General features: G+C 38.5%; 1 protein-coding gene across 2 annotated transcripts in view; it reads left to right on the top strand.

The window, feature by feature from the left end:
• The first annotated feature begins 365 nt into the window (after window positions 1–365).
• The window catches only part of FAM3C (FAM3 metabolism regulating signaling molecule C), a 30,247-nt gene continuing 6,368 nt past the window's right edge, over window positions 366–24,244 (top strand). The window contains exons 1-6 of one of the 2 annotated variants that reach the window (XM_014877711.2): window positions 366–531; window positions 13,932–13,991; window positions 18,190–18,294; window positions 19,390–19,419; window positions 19,814–19,937; window positions 23,712–23,770. In XM_014877711.2, coding sequence (XP_014733197.1) covers window positions 13,979–13,991; window positions 18,190–18,294; window positions 19,390–19,419; window positions 19,814–19,937; window positions 23,712–23,770 — 331 coding nt within the window. In that variant the 5' untranslated portion in view covers window positions 366–531; window positions 13,932–13,978. Of the gene's footprint in view, window positions 532–1,649; window positions 1,670–13,931; window positions 13,992–18,189; window positions 18,295–19,389; window positions 19,420–19,813; window positions 19,938–23,711; window positions 23,771–24,244 lie in introns of those variants that run through there. The other variant, XM_088165707.1, reaches the window with a different exon arrangement.

Below are 24,244 nucleotides of genomic sequence, written 5' to 3'. Positions count from 1 at the left end.
AAAAATCAGTGAAAAAAAAACAAAAACAAAAGGATGAAGAAGAGACCTTTTATTGTTATGGGATAATACAGGTTGCCTCAGTCCTGCTGATCATAATGTTTTTAATAGAAAAAGGTTGAACTTCAGTTTAAAACAGAGAATGCCATTTCTGCTCTATAACAGAAGATAACTTACGGTGTGTTTGGGTAAGAAAAAGAAAAGGTGTGTAAAATACGAGAGAAAACAAGCAGAAGGAGCTCGGTGTCCAAGCCCTCCCGGGCCAGGTACCAAGCTGACCGTAGGGGACGCCTGGAACGCTCTGTCGGAGGCACCCCCGCGCATCCCCCGCGTGTCCGGGGCGGGCGGGGCGCGGCGCGGGGCGGGGCGGAGCGGGCCCGGTCCGCCACCGGCAGGGGGCGGGTGCGCCCTCCGCGCCTTCCTCCGGCTGCGCGGCGGCGGCGGCTCCGCTCGGTTCCTGCTCGGGCCGGGGCAGCCTTCGCGGCGCGGCCGCCGAGGGGACGCTGCGTGACGAGTCCGCGCCCTACAGCCCCGGTAAGTGCTCGCGATCTCCGCGGGGAGAGGCCCCTGCCCGTCTCCCGCCGGGCATCCCGCCGCCGGCTCCGCCACCCGGGCGCGCATCGCTCTCCTCTGCGCGGGAGAGCCGCTGGCTGCCAGCCCCTGCCTTCGCTGCTGGCTTTCCCCGGCGGTTCCCCTTCCCCGGGCCGCTTGGCCCTTCCCCCATCCCCTCCCGACCCGGGAAGGCTGAGGTGGGCCGGGGCCGCGGGCCAGAGCCGGGCGGGGCGCTGGACGGGGGTGTCCGTCCCGTCCTCCGCTCCTCCGCCGTCCCGGGCCGGCGAGGGGGCCAGGGCCGGGCTGGAGGCGGCGGGGAAGAGAACGAGCTCTCGGAGCCGCTGGCGGTGCCCGCGCAGGAGGAGGAGGAGGCACCGGGTGGTGGCGGTCGGGCCGACAGGACGCCCCGGTCCAGGGAAATGAGTGAAACGCTGGCAGCATGGCAGCCCCTTCCTGCTGAAACAAAGTCAGCTCGGTGGCGGTGTTGCCTTGCCTTGCTCTGTGCAGTACGGGGTCGTGGGCGCTGTTGGCTCATGGGTTGTAGGGCTCAACACTTGTTTAACTAAAATGCTTAATGCATCGTTGCAGAGAGCAGCCGTGAAGTCCTAAGGGACTTAAACGTGTTGTTTGCAAAGAGATTCTTCTTGAAGCATCCTTTGTGCCTTTGGTTACTGACCTCTAAGTTGCTGAAGTAGGAAAACATATAGAAATTATTTATTTTTCCCTCTTAGGTAAATGCCACCATATGTTAAATCACGTGTTTGGCTGAGCCACTAAGGGGCTATGTAACTAATCTGATTTGTTTATCTTCCCATTTTTCTCACTTTTAAAAGTGGTTAAACGTCAACGTAGTAACTCCAGACACGGGTGAAGATCTCTGCATATGCCAGGTATTTTAAATATTCTGCGTGGCCTATTATGCCTCACAGACTTGGAGCCCATGGTCGCTCTTTGCTGATGAATGCAGCTGACTATTTCTCTCTTTTAACAAAGTATTTATTTATAATAATTGGAGAGTTATTTAGAAAAAGTATCAAAACCACAAACCCCCACCAGAAATGGCTACTTAATAACTGTCATGTTTTGTTTTGTTTTTTTAAAGCTTTCGAAACTTCTCAAGGTAGGAGTATCTTCATTAGCATATATTTCCCCTCAGGGTTTCTTTTAAGCATGAAGAAATCTTTTTTAACTGATGATTTACATAGTTGTTTGTGCGGCAAAGCAAGTTTTGTGACTTGCTGTAAGCCTTCAGGAAGGCTCTTCACGAGCTAATAGCTTGCCATTGTCATGTAATAACATCTAATCACTTCAGGATGGAGGAAGCACCTGTTTGTTGCAGGCATTGCTTCCATCCCTTTGCAAAAGTCCTGACCACTTCACCCAGTAAGAGTGCGGAGAAAACAGATAATAATGGTTGCTTCGCCGAACCGCTAGTTCCTGCTCAGCCTCTGTAAGCAGCCCGAGTGCTTCAGGGCATATGTGCTGTATATAAAATGGTTTGGGTAAGAAGGACCCTTAAAGACAATCTATTTCCAACCCCCCTGCCATGGCACCTTCCATTAGACCAGGCTGCTTTAAAGCCCCATCCAAACCTGGCCTTGAGTGCTTCCAGGGATGGATTACCTGCCACCTATCTGGCAAACTTGTGTCAGTGTCTAATCAGCATCCGAATACCAACCTCTGAGGCACACTGCTCTAGCCCTTTGGACACTGGGCCACTGACTACAGCTCTTTGAGTGCAACCATCCAGTGGCCACCCACGTTTAATGAATACTATTAGTGTTTATAGAAGGGAGGGATGATGTACACAGAGTTTAACATTTTAGTGGAACTTTGGAAAATTAATATTTAAAAAGTGAATTCCTGAATGTTTAGTTTCCAGGTTTTTGGGGACAATACTAACATGCATGAAACAGATTTTAATTTTTTTTAATAAAATCATAAGATGGATTGATGCTATGCAAAAATACCTGTCTACTTACAGATTATATTGCAGCTGGAAGATTAGGTATCCATAAAATAAATCCACAGCAGGCACAGAGAACTTGTTCTTGAAGATTTAAATTGATCAAAGAGAATTTGTTATTCAAATAGAACTTAGGCTCTGATTTTTAAGCTTGTAGTTCCAGTGAAGTCAGGGGATTGACATATGAGTAATGGCTGCAGGTCTTTCTAGTTATATCGGTAATCAGTATGTCCATGAGTCATTATATAAGTCATATGTATGTTCAGTTCTCAGTTTTTCACTAAAATTTGCTGAGACTGTGTAGGACTTGAGGCATAATTATTGTAAACTCTATGTTTTACCTGCCAGTGGCCAGCTGCATTAGTCCTATGACAATTGTTTTGCTGTCAACAGTACTGGAATTATTGTAATTGTTTTCAGTTTAGAAGGATCTGTCTGAGAAGTCTCACATTGGTCTGAAACCAAGATTATACACAGATTCTCAGAAAAAATGTAATTTGCATTAGCATCAGAAATCTGATAGTCTTGCAGTGAGATCATGACATGAGTGAGCAAAGCTAGCAGCCCAATGCTGCTGCACTTTGTCTCTAAACACTCTTGAAAGCTGTCTTCCAATCTGTTGTAAGTTATATTCTCTTTTACTACATTAAGTTTCCTTAACGAGCAGAATCATGTGAGCTGGAGCAGCCTGGCAGGTGAGCTCACCTATTTCCTCAATTCTCATGCTTCCTAATACTGTATGTGCCTGAGGTTTTGTAGCACGAGGACACAATAGAAGGGTAATGAGGAAGTAACTTTAAACTGGTATTGCTGCTTGAAATCTCATTTCCTAGTATTTCTTAGATTAAACATCTGTAACCTATAAATAGGTGCTGCTGGATTCCTGCTTCATCATCTGAAATTCTGTCTTACCATGACTCCAAGCATAGGCTTCCCATACTTTTGTTAAGAGTATATTCATCCTGAGAGGACTTTAGGAATTTTTTTTGTTAAAATAAATAGACAAATATTTTTCTGGGTAATTTGTAACTCTAATTCCACTCTGTATTTTTTTCCATCTGCCTGCTTCTTGGTGTTATCCACAAATTTAAAATCTTAGCCTTCTCCAGTAGTTCATTGATGTTTATAATAAGTGGTGGATGACTGTATTAAATGGTATTTCACCCAAGGTTCCTGAAATTCAATCACACTGAAGTTTTCACAGGGCATTAACAATAGTTACTCTTTTGGAATTGTTCAACTATTTTTGCTCCCTGTATACAGTATTTTTATAATACAAAAATAGTTTGTATCTTAATTTGCACACTGAGCTGCACTGTAGCCTTTTCCAGCCTTGGCCTCGCATGTCCTCAGTGCTAAGAGAATGTGAAACAGTCTTCGTGGAAGAGGAGAAACTTTGTAAGACTCTCAGGACAGAGGGAGCTGCTGGAGTAAACTTTGCCCTGCACTTGATATGACTGTTGAGTCAGTAATAGTGGCAGAAAGTTGCACAATATGTTTATATGTACAAACACGTGCTAGTTCTCCTCACAGTCCAGCTAAAACCTTAACATGGAAATACGTTACAGTCTCCCTCTATTCATAAGACTTGCTTTCTTGTGACTGGCTGGCTTCCTTCTCTTCTCCCACCCTCTCTCCAGTTGTCTTTTGTCTGAGAAGAAAGTAATCACCTCCTAGTAGCAAAGGTTTTTTATTTTCTTTTTTATTTTGATCTGTTTTGGTATCACCAGTTAGTTGAGTAATCATTTCACAAATGTTTAAGCTCGTGTTTGTTAGTACTGCTGCTGCTGGAAAAGCAGTGACCTGCTCCCAGACACTTAATTCTGCTTTTGGATCAGCCTTGATACTCTTGCACTTTGTAGTGGAGGTGGTTGATGAAACTGCCATGGCTGCCTGCGTGATTGTTGGTCAGCTGAGTAACAGTGACACGTGAATGGTTTTGGAACTGCATTTGAGTGGATTCAGGCTTATTAAAGGAGTTCTTGTAATAATTAGATAATTTCCCTTAGAACAGCATGATCCAGAGGGGATTGCATTGGGAGTTGTTAGAGTATGCAGTGGTTGCATATCAGCATATCTGTGTCAGCTGTGCATAGAGTCTCAGTGGTACGGTCGCTGTAATAGGCACCTTTCTGTCACTGAGGGATGCTGTTCCTCAAAGGAGTTTATATGTTCCTAATGTGGTAAATTTCTACATAGGTAATGACATACAGTGAATTGCTATGCAGCATAATTTTAGATTTTCCCACTTATGATGATGTTTAGATTATAACATCTCAAAAGATAGAAAATATCTGTGTTGGATTTTAGTTAGTGGGTGTACACCAGTTGTTAACTAAATATTATGTAAATATATAATATATAAAAAGAACATATTGTCCCTAGATTTTTTTTTTCTGCGAAATTATTCCTCACAGATATGGCTTATGGTTTTGGTAGTGGTTGCTGTAAGATTACACCAAGCCAAGATGTAGGTTGTCAATCTTTTGTTCTGATATCTTCATGCTCAGAAACCTAGAAACTACAGGTTTAGGGGCTGGTTTGTGTGTTTTCAGTAGGAAGAAGTGAGACACTGTAGAGCTGTTAAGAATCATGTCGCTGACTGACTTCCTCTCCATTTTCAAGCATCTTTAACCTCATCACTCACAAATGATGGCCTGTCCAGTGCTAATATGGACCAGCAGTAATGACTTGCCTGGACTGCAGAAGCACTTTGGTTCTGGGTGCCTCATGCACATGGGGGTGATCAGGCACCAGCAGCAGTCCCATATATGCAGTGTGATCCCATTGGCAGTATCCTGTAGGCATAGCATGGCCCTTCTGTGTGCTGAGCCTGCTGCTGCTGCCCTTCTTCCCAGAGCTGATGTGCAGCGCCTGTCTCTGCTGGGTGTTCTGCTCAGCCAGTGACATGCACTTTTAATCCTGCAAAGGGCCAAAACCTATACAAATGCTACCTCACATGGGAGATAAGCAGATGAAAAGGGGCTGTGCAGTGGAGCATGGATTTCAGTGTCCCTTAGAACAAGAGGAACTAGAGATACCAACAATGCTGTGAGCAGTGACTGTCCCTGGGGAGTACTTTCCCGTTTCCTGATGAGATCAGCGTGCTACTGAGCAAAGGTTAAAATTCCTCTCCAACGTGCAGCCTCAGATCATGCTGAGCTTTTGTTAAAGAAACTTAAATGCTTGGTAGGTACAATAGATTGGGTTTTATTTCCAACAGAGTATGGAAATGTCCCTTGTTACTATCAGTTGTCTCAATCCTCTCTGCCTTGCAAAGTATATACAAATTCCATGGCTTGCTATGTTTGTAGTCTTGGTATGCATCTCTGGGATGAAGTTGGTGTGGTGGTCTGTGCAGCAAATGAATCTAATTCAAAGGATGATCTTCTCATTCTTACCCCTTAAAGCTACTATCTAGAGTCTTATTGTGATTGGAGAGAAGTGTGGAGGAGCTGATTGGTTTTTCTGCAATAAACCTGGAACTGTAGAGAAAGTATTTGTAATGCTCCTTTCCTCTTCTTGCTTGCTTGATTTATTCAAAATGGGTCTCTATGTGAAAGGATGTTGCATAACCATACCATCAAGTAAATTTATGTGGTGGTCCTATGTGATTTTATTAAGTCCTCAGTACATGAGAGACATGGGAGCTCCTGGAAGCAGGTCCAGCAGTGATGGTTAAGGCATGGAGTGTTTTTCTCTCAAGGAAAGGCTGAGAGAACTGGGCCTGTTAAGCCTTGAGAAGAGATGACTGAGAGGGGACCTCATCAATGTCTGTCAGTATCTGAAGGAGGGGTGCCAAGAGGATGGAGCCAGGCTCTGCTTGGTAGGGCTGAGCAATAGGAGAAGAGGCAAAGGGCAGAGACTGATGCATGGGAAGTTCCACCTGAATATGAGGAAGAACTTCTTTACTGTGCAGTGACTATGCACTGGAACAGGTTGCCCACAAAGGCCGTGGAGTCTCCCTCACTGGAGATATTCAAGACCTACCTGGATGCAATGCTTGTGCTCTGGGATGACCCTGCTTGAGCAGGGAGGGTGGACCAGAGGATCCACTGGGGTCCTTTCCAACCTGAGCCATTCTGTGAAGTCACAGTAATGTTGTACTTTATTATTATTTATTGTTCTTCAGGCACATATCCTTTGGTATGGTAGTTCTGTTGAGAATTTCTCTGTAGCAGGGCAGAATAATATTGCTTGATGGTGATGCAATATTCTAATGAGAGGATTGGTATTTTTATTGATGTGAATGGTCTTATATATTTGAAACATCTACTAGATTCTGGCAACACCTTCAAGTGAGACCTAGTTATCCCACAGATTAATGTTGCACAGCTTTTTTTACTTCCTATTGTGGAAAAACTGAACAGACTTTGGTGTCTTATGAAATCAAGGTCCTAATTTGTTTCTTAAAAATATTACGGAAGACAAAAAATTAATTTTGAACTTTTGAAGAAGTGGTAACTACAGCAGTGTTTCAGTTACAAAATAATTCGAGGTACTTCATTCTCTTAAATGTTTATTGTGAAATTTATGTAGTTTGCTGTGATGAAGTGGGGAAGTAAGTTGATGAATGAAGTTCAGCAATTTATCCTTGATGATCTGAACTTCAATATGTGATTTTATCCAACCCCATAAAATACAGAGCTAAGATTCTCTTCAATAGGTATGTCAGCAGCAATGGTATGATTTACTTTATCGCATTTAAATAGCGTGTGTTTTAGGGACCATAAATCACATTCTTAACTATATGGACCAGTAAATTTTTGTAATAATGGAGGAGAGCTTCGAAGCATGGATTGAGTGATTATAAGACAAAACATTTTTTGTTGTTAATTGATTGTGTTGCTTTTGTTTTCCGTGGATTGGTTTGGTTTTGTCGTTTTAATTGCACAAGGAATGTGGGTTGAATTTCATTCTCTTTGGGAAGAAAGAATGCCTCAGTACTTATATCTCAGCTTCTCAGGATTCAGAAGAATTTTTCAGTGTTTGAGACTGGCTAGTTTGTGTGTTGCCTAAGGTGAAAGCACTGGCTTGATGCCACTAGCAAAAGCTTGCATGGTCAGAGATTTGACATGTTATTTGGGAAGGGTTTGTTTTGCACATCAAGCTCCAAAACACTCCAGCACAATACTGCTTCTCATGTGTATTTCCTTTCTTAAAAGGGAAACCAGAGTGGGAGTCACAACGTAAGACATGCAACATGTCATAGCTGGATTATCTATTTCTAACTTTGGAATTAGTTTGAGTTTCATTTCTTATGTTTATCTACATTCATTTGTTGTAGATATAATCTGATAGAAGTAAAATAAAATCTTGTATTTATAAAGAAACACTTTGGGTCTGATTCAGTTGCCTGGAATACCAAGATGAATATGTATATAGAAGAACACGATTCTTTTAAGAATTCTCATTTTTATAAGAAATTAATAATTTTACTTCATAGTACCGTTTGTCACAACGGAGAAAAGAAAATATGTATTCCTGAGTCTCTAAATTTTTCTGTGTGGACAAACTGTTTCCCTATGTGGAGTTCTGCCAGAACCTCAAAGAATTTGAATGGATGTAGGAGTGCTACGTGTAGGGAGCAACTACTGGGGTCATAGCCTGTGTTTCCAAAGGGCACAAATGGTGCATGATTATACCACTGAGTTATACTATTTACTTTTTTAAAGATATAATTCTTTTTCATGTGTATCCTTCACAAATTTCAAATTAAAATAGTTTTGTAAACATATTGGAAAAACTATTCATAGCCTAGCAGAAAAATAAGCAATCATCTGGATAAGAAAATTTCTCCTGCATTTAAATAAGAGTCTTGAATGATTTTGGATGTCTCAACTCTTTTGTCCATGATATATATAATTCAGGTTGGCACAACCACTGGTTTAAAACCAGAAATCACATAAGAATATCTAATGCTGTCCTTGACAAATCTAATTAACTGTTTAATATTGAGTAAAAAAACACCACTGCGCTGAACTGCTTGAATACAACACACTGAAATATCAACAGAGACTGGATTAAACACAAAGCTGTTTCATTGCTTATATTTTACCACATATGAAAAGCTAATCTTTTTTTTTGTTTGCAGGATTTTTTGCTGTTCTCTGACAGGAATAAAATGCATCTGCTAATCATTGAGGAATGCAGTTTGTGCTAAAACAGAAAAAAAAAAAAAACCAAAAGACAATGTCCTAATCTACTAAAGTCCTGCAAATAAAAATAAAAGCTCAAGAGGTTTTTGGCATTTTTTGGTCGAGTTTTTTTGGGGGTTTTTTTGGAGGGGAGGTTTGGTTGGGTTTTTTTGGTTGATTGGTTGATCTTTTGGTGCTAAGTAGTTTTGAATACTCGTTTAACTGCAGTATAGTGTATGCCATTCATATGAACAAGTAGCAGATATATATAATACCAGGTATAACATTATTTGACCTTGCTAGAAAGTATACAAACACTGGTCTGCGGGAAAACTTTCCCCCTGAATTGAATGCAAAGTATCTCAGGCTGCCACACATTTAATATTATATAAGCTAGGTACAGATTTGCATGTACAGTATTTGCAGTATAAGAATGTGGGCTTAATATTGAAGGGGACATTAGCTCACACCTTGTAGACTATCTGTGTTAAGAAAAATTGTCTCTGTTTCCAGAGACAATTTTTTATGATGATTTACAGCCTCTTTTTAAATTTTTTGTTTATCCTTGTAACTGTAAGGTTGTTTTTCTTTAATATAACTGCAAATAGGTAAGCAGCAGCCAGAGAATACTGAGAACAGTTCTTATCAGCACTTTCAAAAAAATTCTTAAAATATATATTTAATGTTTTTAATATATATTTTAGATTTGCTATAAATAATAGTATTTTTAAATATATATATTTATTTTAAAAAAATTTAGAATTGCACCTTGAAGATTAGAGATAAAGATGTCTGATCCTGTCTTCTCTCTTTCACACTTCCTTGCAAAGCAGACTTGATTCTTTTGTCTCTTAGTTGGTTTATTTAGGTCATGTAATTCTTATCTAGATTCTTCCATTTCGGGATTATGCATTGAGAGAGACTTAGAAAAAAACTGCACATGGGTCTTAGTTAAAAGTCAAGATAGCACATAGAACAGGGTATTTTTTGTTTATTTAGGCAGAGCAGAATAATTGCTTTTTTTTCTATACACAGCACTCCTATCAGCGCAGTTCACAATGAGCACTTACACTTTTTGTGGCAGTATGACATTGTTGACCCCAATATTAGAGAGCTGCTATAATCTCCTTTTTCCATTTCTGCTGCTTGTTTTGCAGCACTTGATGTCAATTTTGGAGTGTATTACTTTCTGTTTTATTAAGTATCATTGTTGAATTTGGGACCTCTTCCTAATTAGCTACTGTCAGAATTCAAAATTATCTTGACCTTCTATATTCTTGCCTCTCATCTTTACTTGTTTGTGTGTGCCCATTTTGTAAGCATAATTCACTCATGTTATCAAGTTGCTAATGGAAATGCTATTATCCTGGGAATGAAATCGACTAATCTACATGTTTCATTATCATCCTTCAAAACATTAATTACAATAGTATTTGAAACCCCTTTTAAACCAAAGTTTGTGGCAAGTGGCCACAGCTTTCTGCGTGGTAAGTAGGGCAGAGGCTGTGCTTCTGCCTGAGTGATGTGTGTCCCATGGCACTGCCTCTGGAGAAGTCTTGAGAAAAGCCTGATAAAGAATTAACCAAATTGAATTGCATTCAGCTTGGGACTGAAATTTGTGCTTCATTCAGTGTTATGTCAGTGAGGTAGAATTAATAGAAACTGTTAATTTGTCAATTATCTCAATGCAGTTTCTTCTTGCACAATGTTTCTAAGAGGAAAACTTGCATGATGACTACTCTGTCTAACACATGAGTGTAGAAAGAACTCTGCCTTGGTGTGTTAGAAACTTTATATCATCTAACAAAAGATGATGATGGTTTGCTTGGAAGGATTATAGGCTTGTAATTTTCCTAAATGAAGTCATATAAGCTTCCTCCAGCAAGGACCTAGCAGGGTTCCCTCAAGAGACACAGGTTACTTTTAATAGCAAGCATCTGGTGGTCTACTGATTGAAACTAGTTTAGGTATGAACAAAAATATGTGCAGTAGCTCTGTGGAGTTCTGTATTTAATTTTTTGTATTTGTGTTGAGTATATCATAGCACACAAGTTAATCAACAAGTAGAGCAGAGTGGGGGAAAGCCCTTTGTTTTTCTCTTTTGTTTTTATTGTTACTGTTTTCTATACCTTGTGGAGAGCATTTTAGTCTGTCATGGAGGTTGTTTGGGATGCAGGAAAAAAGCAACCAGTAACCTCAGCTCGCAGCTGTCTTTCCATATATCTTCTCCCTAGTCATTTGTATCCAGAATAAATAAACTTTTTCTGTGTGGATGGATGTGCAACTCCATGCAGGGACCTGGAAAATGGCATGCCAGCACTCATGAAGGATTTATAATCTCTAATTTCTTGACTTCATCTGTTCAGGTTCTTTTGCAGATAACTTCATTTCAAGGTACTGCTGCATGAGAGAATTTTTGGTTTCTTTCTGCTGTCAAGTTGTAGACCTTGACTGAAAAACTTCCTAGGTTTTGTGCTAAGAGAACAGTCCGGAGAAAAAGAAAAAATCCTTATTTAAGTCATATGATGCTTCCCAAACATAGTCATTTTACTTTGCAACTTGAAGATGTTGATCACTTCTATTGCCTGTTTTTTAGTGTTTTCCTTGGCCTTTGCCTCTCTGTAGGGTTGTGCTGTGCTTATTGGGACACTGCCGGTCCACCCTGCTATGGGCTGCACCTCCTGCCTCAGTCTCTAAGAAGTGATACTGGGGAGCCTTTTTGTACTGCCTGACAGAGAATGGTGTAATAATAAATGATTATTTGTGTTACTTGACACTCATAAGTCAGGAGGATGCTAAAGTTCCAATTCTTCTGCCTCTGCTTGATGAAATCTTAAAGAAGAGTAAAATAGTGTTTGGGTCACTTTGGCCCATTTCTGAAGCAATCAAAGGAATTTTTTTGGTACTGGTTTTGTGCATCTGAATTTGAGCAAGCTCAGTTGTGATCCAGTGTTTTTTGTTTTTAAATGATCCTAAAATGTGCACTATTAAAATTCCAAACCAATTTTCTAATCAGTTCTCTAATTTCAGTTTTGAGGTCTAATACCGAAGATGTGGAGTAATGGTCCATGAGCATTTATAAGAGTTCACAGCTTATCCTGTTTCATTCCTGTTCTGTCTTGAAATCTTCAAAAAACCAGTCTAAGATAACAAGTGTAGAAAAAGGATTCGATGTCCATAAATTATTTTGCTGCAGCTGGGAAGTGCTGTGCACCACTTGTCTGTACTGTAGCACTACTGTATTGTTATATTATGCTGTATATTCATGAGGTAAATCAAACCTCATGATTTTTCAGTATACTGTAATTTAGATAAAGAATCACTAAATTTTTAAAATTCCTTTAAAGTCGTCTTTTTCAAAATCAAAACACATTCCACACTTAAGAATGCATATTCTTATTTGTTGATTGCAACAAATAATGATCCCTGAGATGGGTGAAAGGGAATGTTGGGATAAAAGCAGTCAAGGTTAGATCATACAATTTTTTCACTTTGATTCTTCTTTCTGGTGTTCGTATTCTTGTTTTCATTCTTTAAATTCATGCGGTTTTGTTCAGAGTAAAATAAAAAACGGAAACTTATTTTTTTTTCAGTGCAGACTTAAAACAAGCTTGTAGCTGTTCAAAGTACAGTCAGTGTTTATTGTAACATTGATATACTTTTGGGTGTCTGGAAGAAGAAGCCTAGAATAATTCTGTTCACAGACTTTGAAATAAAATGAGCTTATCTGCCCTGGCAGATTCATTTTTGCCTTTTTACAAGACAGATAAATACTAGCCTTTCACTGAAAAAGTTATTATATGAGGATATAATATGTGTGGCTACAGTTAAATGGATATATTATGGTCTGTAATATGCTATGAGATTTCCTTTACAGGACTTAGCACTCAAAAACATTTGTCTGCTTTTAAACTTTGGTGATAAGTATCTTCAAATTTGAATAGAATAGAAATGAATATTTCTGTATTTGCAATTCTTTTTCCTCTCTATTTCTCTGCTGACCATTTTCTTGTAAACTTGAAGGGATAGAGCACTATGACTGAGTCTTTGGCAAAGAGGATCTGGACACAAATCACTGAATTTGAAGATACTGAACTAAGTGAAGGCAAAAGGTTTTCTGCATAATACCGTTTTTTCACCCTAGTATAGACCATGAGAGCTATGTTGGTGTTTTGTGCTTGTCTCCAAAAAATTTATATTTCTAATAGCAGCAGTTCCTCTAATAATTTCTAAAGGTAATGTTTTTGATGTTTTTCAAAGTCATGGCATAAGACTGCAGAGGGTCTGGGACAGCTGCTTGGATTATAGTGATAGCTGATTACATGTTTTCAAATGTTCCTTAGTATAGATGATTCAACAAGATCCCTGAATCAGGGGAAAGTCGAGCCAGATGTCCAGGCTCAGTGCAGTCGTGGGCCCACCAGGACTGAGCAGGAGCATGGTGCAGAGCCACCCTGGAGCAGCTCTGGCTCTGAGCAGAGGGCAGATTTGGTATGGCCCCTGGACCCTGCATTACTTGAGGAGGAGGAGGTGGGAGCTTTTGTTCAGAGCCAATGGAGTTTGTGGCCCACTTTGACTCTGGTGACGAGTTCTTCTCAAGAAGCTTGTGGATGCTTATGCACTGTTTGCTTAGAGTGGTTTTTAGTTTATTCTGAAGTAATTGGAGTACTAGGGTTGGTGCTTCTGTCATCGTTAACCATTATGTTATTCTTCTGGCTGTACCTATGAATGACAAATTTTGTTACATTTCTGTAATGCATAGATTAAAGTGTTGACCTTCTTTCAGCTCCAATGAATACAGTTTATGTAGTATCCTAGAGACCAAAATGCTTAAATATTTTCTCTCCAAAGCATAGTTTGCTATGCTATGTTGCCAAATAGCTACTTGCACACAGAAGCAGATAGGGTTTTGAAGCAGTGAAGGTGGAGTTGTTAACTTCTACCACATAGCTTTAGGAAACTAATGTCCTCTTAGATGGAGCACTGGCAAGTACTTAGGTCACAAATTGAAGGACTGACAGTTAAACTGAATTTGTAGGGGATTAGATGAAATTAATGTTTTTTCAGAACACTTGTTTTGTGGGGAAATAAATGAAAGCAGACATCTGAAATCCATCTTAATTCTTCCCTTAACTGTGAGTGTTAAGAAATAGATATTCAATAATTTTATTGACTAGAAGATCAATGGGTTTTTTACACAAAACTGCTTTTTGACTAATTATGGTGAAGTGGTTTTTTTTTTTTTTTTGTTTTTTTTTTTTTTTTTTTTTTTCCTATAGGTGGCTGTTTTAATGCAACAGTGTCATTAGCTGGCTGAAGACTAAACATGAGAATAGCAGGTAAGTACACTCAGTAAAATCAGACTTTGGTCATTTATGAAACAACTGCTATGGACAACGCTAACAAGTTGTGACAATAAGATTTCAAAGTCGTAGAATCATAGAATACCAGATTAAAAGGGATCTCAAGAATCAATCATTTCTTGGCAGAAGCATGGTCTAGACAAGATAGTTGTCATGTGTAAAGTGGAGATTTCTTCAAACCTTTAGTGTTTGATTAGTCTGTCAGCACACCAGGAAAGCCAAGCCCCTTGTTCCTGACTAGTGTGTGTCCTGTTATGGGCACCCTTCAATGAAATTCCTTTTCATTTGGGTGGATCTCGAGTGACTTTCGTAATACATACTTTTGTTACTTGTTGGTGTAAAATTCTCTTGCTTTCCTGTTAAGAGATATAGTCAATAAAATATAGAGCACATGCTCAGTGAGGGATGGTTGTAATTGGAGGCAGGTAACTTTGGGATGATAGTGTGAGTTAATATTACAATTAAGTTACAAACAACCAAGTTCATCTCAGGGGAGTGATCTCACCACAGCTGCTAGTTCAGCAGCAAGATGCCTGCTCCTGTCTCTCTTGGTTGACAGGTGCTGTGCAGGATTATCAGCTACAAAGTACCATTTGATTTCAACAGTCTGGCCAAGGTGTTTCCACTCTGCTCCACACCCTGTTGCCTGTTAGCACGTGCTTGAGGTTGCCGAATGTGTGTGTATTGAATCATTGTGGGATAGGTTTTAAGCTCACAGCATTCCATCCAGGAAGTAGCAGCTGTATTTTACCCTATAATTTTCATACTGCTATAACTTCCTCTAATTTGAACCCTAGCCCAGCACTGTCCAGTCAGATTTTAAAATGGTCAGTGCTGGGGACTCCACCACTTCCTGGGGAGGTTATTCCAATGTCTGATAGTTCTCATTGTGACAAATTTTCCATGTCTAACTGGAATCTTCCCCAGAATAACTTGTATTCACTACCCCTCTTGTTTTCCATGTGACTCCTTGCAAAAAAGAAGTCTCCATCTTCTTTGTAGCCACTCTTGAAATACTGGAACATGGTACTAAGTTTTCTCTAAGTCTTTTCTCAAGGCTGAACAAGCACAGCAGTCTCAGACTTTCCTCATCTGGCAGGCTTCCCAGTCCTTTGATCCTTGTGTTGGGCTGTCTCTATATTGTCCATGTCTTTGTCTTTTTTCTTTTAATGCCAGGGTCCAACACTGAAGGGAGTGTAACAAGTGTGGCCTGACAAGTGCTGTGCAGAGAAGAATAATGGCTTTGTCTCTCTCTGTTGGTTATGGCCTTGTTGATGCAGCCCTGCATCCAGTTGGTTTCTTTGTCAGCACCCTCCCTTTGTATTGAGCTTGTTGTCCACCAGAATCCCCTAGTCCTTTTTCCACAGAGCTGCTCCCCAGCTGGGTAGATTCCAGTCTGCTCTTTACTCCTGGATTATGATTTCTGTGGTGGAAGACTTTACATTTGTCGTTTTTGAACTTCACTATTAGTGTTGGCCCATTCTTCCAGTCTATCCAGTTGTTCCTGCAGGTTGGCTCTCCCTTTAGACATGCCCACTGCCTCTCAGTTTGGGATCCTCATCAAACTTTGTCAGGGTATGCTTCCCTTAAGTGGTATAACAGGCATTGCTGTTCTACTTCATTGGTGTTCAATGAAACTCATTTTGTAATTGGGATGGGTGAAGAACAATCACCTTGTTAAAATGCTGTAGCTGATCTGTAGTGACAGCCTAAGGTGCCACGACTTGATGTATTTTGGCTGCTATTTCTGTAAGATGATGAAGAAATAAGGAAATGGCAAATAGTTGTCTGAAGCTGTTTCTTCCCTGCCTCACTAAAATTGCTATGTGCTGTTTTAAGCATCTGAAACTTTCTGAATGGTTGCTGGGAGTTTGAAAACTGTAAAAGCCTTTTCATATAGCTAAGTTAGTGTAGTACAGGCTTTAAGAAACTAATTCTAGTTGACAGAAGGTATAGTGGTTGTAAAAATAAGATCTTTGCTAATACAACATTAAACGAAAATATTATTTTAGACATTTTGTCACGGTAGAATAGCCTGTGTAGCAATGGAACAGTTTTGAGTTTCCAGTGCATGGCATTCTTATCAATGGTTACAGTGTTATTTTGCAGAAGGAGAAACTATTGACTCTTCTAGAAGAAAATGACACCTTTTCCAAGAGCTTGTTAATGCATGTAATTTTTGTCACTACTCCTAATTTTGCTTTATTAACCACAATATGTATTATTGGGAGCAATTTGTTAAAGTGAATCTGATAAAGAACTGGAAAATGCTCCATTTTTTATGTGTCTGAATCATCTGGAAAATCACTTTCCAAACATGTTTGGGTTTTGGATTTTTTTTCCATTCCATCCAGCTATTTTTTTTGCTAAAAACCATAAAGTAGATATGGCAGTTCCTATAGAATATTTCACCTGTAGCAAACATGCCAGTTTTGGTTCAAATGCTTAAAGAACCTTCTAGGAGATTTCTTATTGTTCCTTTGAAAGGAGCACTTGCAGCTCAGTTGAAGAGCTCAGAATATAGATTAGAGGGGATGGTTAGTACTCAGACTGAGTTCTGGTTCATCTCACATACTATATACTAAAACATGCTCTCCAAATACCACTTGCTAGATGACACATTCCAAAATCTGGTACCATCTTGTGGTCTTAAGCAGTGTTGCTTGGAAAACTTTTACCCCATTGCTTAACTTATGTTCAGATCATCTGTTTCTCCAATGCTTACACATGGTTCCCTTCCTTTCAAGTGCAGTGATCTTTGGAGTTCCAGCATAATATTTTTAAGTTAGATTTGCACCTGTGTTTTCTAACATCATAATATGTATGTAGTCACACAGGAAAAAGACCAAATTTTAAGCAAAATACCCTTGTATCTTTCTTCATCTTTCTTTTCTTTTTCTATCCCCTTATCTTTTTTTAGTCTTTTGAGAGGATTGATTAGCATCTCATCCTTGTGAAGGCTGAGTAATCTGCCTATTTTAAGATTTTCTAAGCAGCCCATCACAGCAGCTGTCTGAGATCTGCAGGAGTATATAAGTTTGGCTTTTTCTAAAGGATTTGACTGGCAATCTGAAAAAAAGAGCATGCTTTAAGGTTGATTCTTCCAACTAGTTTGACATACTGCAGTAAGATAGGAAGGCAGGAGGTTGATCAGATGCCTCCTCATCTGACTTGTTCTCTCAGTCAGTATTTTACAGTCAGTTAAGAATGAAGTATTCTGTGAAAATGTATTGCAAATTATTCTAAAAATTGTGAGGTTTGGGGCAGTATCACATACATTTCCATTTCAGATGTAAGCTGCTGTGGTTGTGTGCTTACAGCTCTTCTCCTAGGAAGTAGATTGACCACTCAGCACTGCAGGAACTTAGCCTTCTAAAACTTAGAGCTGCCTACTTCAATATATTAAAAGGGGAATGGGAGAGGTACTGCTTTTTCTTGCTTATTTTAAAATAGCCTTTGAGTCGTCAAACTTGCTTTTTGAAGGTCATTAATATAAATTTCTTGAAAAGTAAGCGAGAATGCTTGTTTCTGGATGACTGATTTGGGTTTTTTTTGTTGTTTTTTGTTTGGGGGTGTTTTTTCATTTGTTTTGTTTTTTGGTTTTTTGGTTTTTTATGTCATACTCAGAGCTGACTGACCATATTAGCCAACCTGCAGTATATAAACAGATCCCTAATCACTCAGTCTGGGCCATATATTAAAACAGAGGTATCTCAGTTTGAGGGCAGGGGGAAACATTATTTGTGAACAGTGAGGAACCAGGTACTTATGATTAAGAACATGGAAGTGGAATGGGGAAGGTGGGAATTTTGCTTTTGGGCAAAGCCAGGTAGATCATCTTAGTTCATTTGGTTAAGCTGGATTTTCATGGAAGTCTGGTTTCTCCTAGCTGCTGAATGGAATTGGTGTACTATGGTGTCAGACAAGCATGAAGGTAGAGAAGTTAAGACCAGAGTGTATTTGGTATGACAACCTGATGGATTTGTGCAGTTACGTCCTACATTATAATATCCATCCGTTTTTTCAGATTTATTCTGTTTAGTAGGACCACAAATGATCATCCTGTTTCTGAGTTCCCCAGGATGTTATTTGGTACACATTTCTCATGTTGCTAATTTTGGTAATGTTACCGTTTGCAGATAATTTTTTGAAATTTTTTTCTACTTCTTAATAGGTGCTGCAAAGTTGGTAGTAGTCATAGCAATATTTTTATTGACATTTTATGTCATATCTCAAGTGTTTGAAATAAAAATGGATGCAAACTTAGGACACATATTTGGTAAGTGGTGACCTTTTTTCTCTAGGCATTTATTAATATTTACTTGAGCCTTTATCAAGTTTTTCCTTAGGCTTGTCAACTTAAGAATTCTGTGTTTATCTTTAATATGTGTGCTTGTTATTTATCTATAATACGTGTGTTAAATTATTTTCTGTATGAAATATTTAACCTACTCTCTTAATTAGTTTGACTTTTTTGTCTGCCAAGGATAATTTTACCTGCTTTTTTTTTTTGTTTACTGGAAATGCATTCTTAGTGTAGAGTAATAAATTAGTTTACTTGAACCATATTTCTGGAAATTTGTGCTCTGCCATACTACTGCTAAAGAGACTTAGACCTTGTTTTGAGAGGCTTTTTCTCTTGTGCAGGTATGCTACCGTGTTAAGTTCAATGTGCAGTAATCAAAGCATTTCAGATGTGCCCAAGTGTTCTATGCAGATAAAGATTAGCAGTTGAGGTATATCAAATTTCAGAGTCTATTTTGAACCAGAATTTTCTTTCAAGGTGCTTTTTGTTACCAAAAATATTCCAAACAAGAGGTGAATTTTGTGTTCTTTAACTCTGGATTACTGCAGTGTGAGCTGCCATCTGAACAAGTCAGCAGATACATCTTCAGTAATCATTGAAGAGACAGGGGTGTCATTGTGCCTGATAGGGACACTTGTGTCTCTTCATATCTCAGGAAAGGGAGTCATGAATGGTTGGGTTGAAATACACCTGAGCTGCAGGATTCCAGTTTAGGGGAAAGGAATGCCATCTCAGTGAGGCTGTGAGGAGGGAATTAATTTCATTTCAATGCCCTGAACTCCATAAATTCTCAGAGGTTTTGGATCTCTTGTGGGTTTTTGACTCCATGACTCTCAAAGAGCCATAAATTAAAGCAGTGCTTCTGAATGGGATTCCTAATCACTTTCATTCCGCTAATGCATAAAAGTTTTTTTTTAATTGGAACATGATATTCCAGGTGTATTTGATACTTCATTTCAACCAGTCTGTTTTTATAGGGGTACAGAAAGATTTTACATTTATAGGACATGATATAGCAGATGACACTTTAATAGTAACATCTTATAATACTTTCTTTTTTCATTTTAGCTAGATCAGCATTGGATGCAGCTGCACGCTGTGAGTATTCATAGGCATGTATTACTGCTGTGATTTGCTTTTACTAATAACAGAAAGACTGATGAATTTTCATAGTTAAAAAGTCCTAATTACACTTCAAATGCAATCAGAAACTAATTTTCCTCTTCTCCTGATTTTCCTAAATTTCTGGTAAAGTTTGTTTTGTAGTTTTGGATTGTGGCTTTTGATGACAGCGCCAGAGCAAGCAGCAGGGTGACAAAAAGAAGTTGAAATAATGAGGTGCTTCAGGAACTTAGATTATTTTAAACTGCTATGTAACTACAGATGCAAGAGTGTTTGTGTTTCCTCTCTTCTTTGAATTCCTTCAGAAGATATTTGTCTGTCAGCCTACCTGTGGTGTTCTCTAAAATCTTGACTTATTTCCTTTTGAAAGCTACAAAACCTCCAAGATACAAGTGTGGGATCTCCAAATCTTGTCCAGAAAAGCATTTTGCATTCAAAATGTCAAGTGGAGCAGCGAACGTAGTTGGACCTAAAATTTGTGTAGAGGATAATGTGTAAGTATTTTTCCCTGTTGTTTCTAAGTGTCTCTTTCAAATACTTAGATCACTTTGAACATAAAATCAGCAGTTTAAGACCATGTTAGTGTTGTTGGAAGGAGAGTGTTGTTGTTTTGTTTTTTTTTTTAGTATCAGTCATATTTAATTCCTTTGCCTTCCATGTGCATTTAAGCTACTCCAGTTTTGCTGTTTCTCAGCTCACACTATATTAGTACAGTTAGCACGTACAGCAGCTGGTGCTAATGAATTCTAGAGTCAATGGCAACTTCTCTGTGAACAACAGAACTTCACATAATAAATAGGATAATTCATGTATAAGAGGAAAAAATGTATTGGTAGCATTTTCCATCACTTTACTCTCTAAAATAACTGTAAGACTGGTCTCAAGTGATCTTAGAGAGAAGACTGTTTTTAGCACTAAGTAGCACTCCTGTGTAAGGCTGGCTTAGCTCAAGCTTGCTGGCTTGTGTGGGAGTTAGTCTGCAGCACAGCATCCTGGTGTAGCTGGGAGCACGTGCTAGCAGGAGCTCACCTTGGCACATCCGGACTCCAGGCTGCTCCTGCTGCCACCCAATCTTACTGGTGACTTGCTTGGTGACCTTGGGCAAGCTTATCTAATCTCAGCATTTTATCTCTGCTGGTGTTACAAAACATGCTACAGTCTCATTCTGGTTGCTTAATATAGGAAGCTTAATATCTGTGAAGACTTAAGCTGATTCAATGATTAAAAGTGAGAATGCAAGTAATATTTTAATTTCATTTGTTCTGTTTGGGATTTTTGACTTTTTTTTGTTTTAATGTCTTGTTGACTGATTAAGAAGAGTTTTGTTATTTCTGTCCAAAAAAAAGGAAAAATCCTTTAATAGATATTTTGCTGAAGAAAGTGATGAAAAAAAATAGTTGCTTGGAGAAGTCTTCTAAGCGTGCACTTTAGTGCACAGCTCTTGGATTTTAAAGTCCAGCTTTCCTTGGCAAACATCTTTCTGAATTCCTTCAGAGGAAAACTGGTCATGTCTGTCTTAAGTGTCCACCAGAAAATTTGATTGATTTTATATGATCTCCTGCTTTGCTCATAGGAGATTTTATTTCTCTTACAAAAGCTCTCAACTTGTTGACTGTAAATTCTTGGAAGAATTCTAAAACTGATGAAGGGCTGCCCTCCTGTGAGAAGCTGTCACATTGCAGCCTGTTGTGTTTCACGATGCACAAGCTGTCTCAGATGTAGCAAGTAATATATCAGAGCTCTGAAAAAAACTCATTTCCTCTTGAGTAGCTTTTTTTTAGAGATAATTTGTGAACTCACACCCACAAAAAGGTTTTTCTTTTTCTGAAAACTTTGTGTTCTTCTTACTTCCAAGACAGGACAGGAGGAATGAGTTTTCATAATTGGTGAAAGATAAATGCAGAGTAGAGTATTTTCCTATGTATTAAATATAAGGATGTCACTTGACTTATGAAAGCACTAAAGTTGCTGATACAATTCAGAATGCAAGTAATTTGTCAGTTTTTTATTATGTAGATATTTTAATGTGAAACAGGAGTTCTGCTTTATACAAGTACAGTTATAGCCTTGTTCTATATTGGGAGGCCATAATCCAAATTAGAAAAAACATGCTGAACTCATCATCAAAATATTAAATATTGTAGTTGCTACTTCATGGGCTTTTTAGAAGGGGCTATACTGACTTCTTTACCAGCAAGTTCTCCATGCAGTTTTATTTTTTTAAGAAGCCAGTTGCACGATAGTCCACAGTAACCCAATAGCAGGGTTGTACTTACTATATTCCTTTAGTAACTAGTAATCCTTGTATTCACAATTGTAGATTTTGTTATCTGAATCCATTATAACTTTATGCATGTGTGGAGTTTCAGTGTCTAGTCACTTCAGTATTAGGTATTTTTCCACTGATACTTATTTACAGAGAATTTTGTAGTCCAAATGAGAGGAAGTTCTTATTCTTTTTGGTAAATTCAATTCCCACTACATTGTGCAGGAGGAAAAGAATGAGTTCATTGCCTTTATTCATTTATGATCCAGTCTTTATTTGCCATATGTTTTTCTTGTTTAGAATGGATGTTCAGACATGACATGAAAATCACATGATCAGAGCAGAAATGATCCTCCAGTGGCTAAAATACTTGTGGAGTTCCTACTAACCAGAATTGAATTCTGAATTTCAGCAGAAAATTTCAAGTATTTTCTTTCAGAAATTACTGAATTAGAGTTTTAATTTAAATCACAGTTTTTTGGCAGAAGATGTAACTTAACGGACTAACAGAAGAGTATGAACTCTATCATCTCTGGTTACTAGTTCTTTAAAACCTTTTAAATTCACTCTGCCAAGAGTTTGCTTTTTCTGGTAGTCTTTCACAGCCTCTCTGAATACTGAGTCTGTTTCTGCTACTTGTCTATTCAGTTTGTCATTCCTCTAAATTTTAGCTTCTGTCTTCATCCTGGGTGCAAGAGAGACCACCATAGAGGAAGATTTTGACATATTTCTACTATAGACTGTTTCTTTTTTTTTAGCCTGTCACTAGGAAGTTAGCATGAGAAAGCTGACATGGAAGCTGTGTGTGTAAGAATGCATTGCTTAGAGCAGGTGTACAGACATGAACACAAAATCATACTACTGCAGAAGAAATGTGAATAAACTTTGAACATAACAGAATTGTACACATGTGCAGCCCCTTCCTAAAGCCAGCTAGGGAGGTTAAAAAAATCCTGATCAGGGTTGGAATTAGAGCATCTTCTAGAATGTGTTTGTAACTAAGGATGTGTGCAGCTATATACTTTTGGTGAGATGCTTTCTTTAATCTCAGCTGAAGGCTTCTTCATTATCTTAAATTATGTAACTGTTCAAAATGTGTATTTATCCTGTTTATGTTACTTCTTTTAATCCCAGCTTCAAAATGTTAATGTTGGGATATTTGGGGCCTGAAGGTAGAACAGAATTCTTCACACTGTGTGAGCTGCCAGTGAACAGGGATGAGGAGGTGTGAGGCTTCTCTCACTGGAGTGGTACAGCCACCATGGTCTAAGGTGGCACAGCATCCTACCTAAATCATAACATTCCTGTTTCTTCTTCTTTACCGCTCTGAAGGGCTCCTATTTCATAAGGGGACTCTTCAGTCCCTTTGCCCCTCTTGAGTTTGGTAAAGACATTTCTGTCAGAGATTGTGACATTTTTTGGAGATATGTGGTTGTAGTCCAAGACTGTATGTAACTTTTGCTTTAAGTCCCATCAGTGTACTAACTATTTTTCTTGCAGTTTAACAGGTTTCCTGTTAATTGTATGAGTAGCTAAGTGGTTTACCATTACCATTTACCATTTTGATTTGAATTTTAAATGCTTCTATTTGGTTAGCTTTTTAACTCATTAACACATTTTTGTTTGTTGTATGCTTACAAAAGGAAGATTAAAATATTGGTTATGTGGCTGTGCTGAGCTCCACAAATTAATATTTGGTTATTTTTTAATACATTAATAACATAACTACATAAATAATGGTATTTTTTGTGACACTTAATCATAGTTTCAAAGTATATCTATATATTAAGCAATCAAATTAAATCAATACAACTGGGGATACTTGAGGTATTATTCTTAATTCAATGGTGCTTTGAGAACACAGATTAGTTCAAGGAGATTTTGCTTTATTTATTCATGAACATGCCTATGTCTCTCTTAGACCTTGGTCCTATTTAAATAAACAAATATTTCACATTAGAAGATTGTCTAATTAAAAATCAAAATATTTCTTTTGTTTCAGTTTAATGAGTGGAGTTAAAAATAATGTTGGCAGAGGAATAAATATTGCCTTGGTCAATGGTAAGTGACATTTTAAGGAGGCAGATTGTTTTCATTTTAAGATGTTTTCTCAAATGTAAGGTGAAATATTATGCGGTGGTGAAAGTCAAGCACCAAGGAGAAAAGGAAGTATTCAGCTTATTTATACTGAGATAATGTCAGATACTGACACTTTGTTACAAAGCAGATAAACTCAGTGCATTTCTGCTTCTAAAAATGGGTTGTAAAAATAGTAACATGGGGTTCTGTGGTGACTGCCTTGTTGATACATCACATAAATTCCTAATGCACAGAAAAATGCATGCTACTTCTTTTGACCTTGTGTGTTACCACCACTAATTAAATTGTAGTCTGTATTCTTTTGTTGCTCTGTTTTCAGTGAAACTTCTTTAACATCTTTAACAGTTTTGTTACTGCATAAAAAGACCAGTTCATTATATCCTCACTTGTATCAGAATATTTGGTCTATAGATCTTGTCCATAAATACACCATGT

The sequence above is a fragment of the Sturnus vulgaris genome, chromosome 5, assembly GCF_052056855.1.
Source record: "Sturnus vulgaris isolate bStuVul1 chromosome 5, bStuVul1.hap1, whole genome shotgun sequence".
Lineage (NCBI taxonomy): Eukaryota > Metazoa > Chordata > Aves > Passeriformes > Sturnidae > Sturnus > Sturnus vulgaris.
This window is presented reverse-complemented; position numbering and strand designations above follow the sequence as displayed.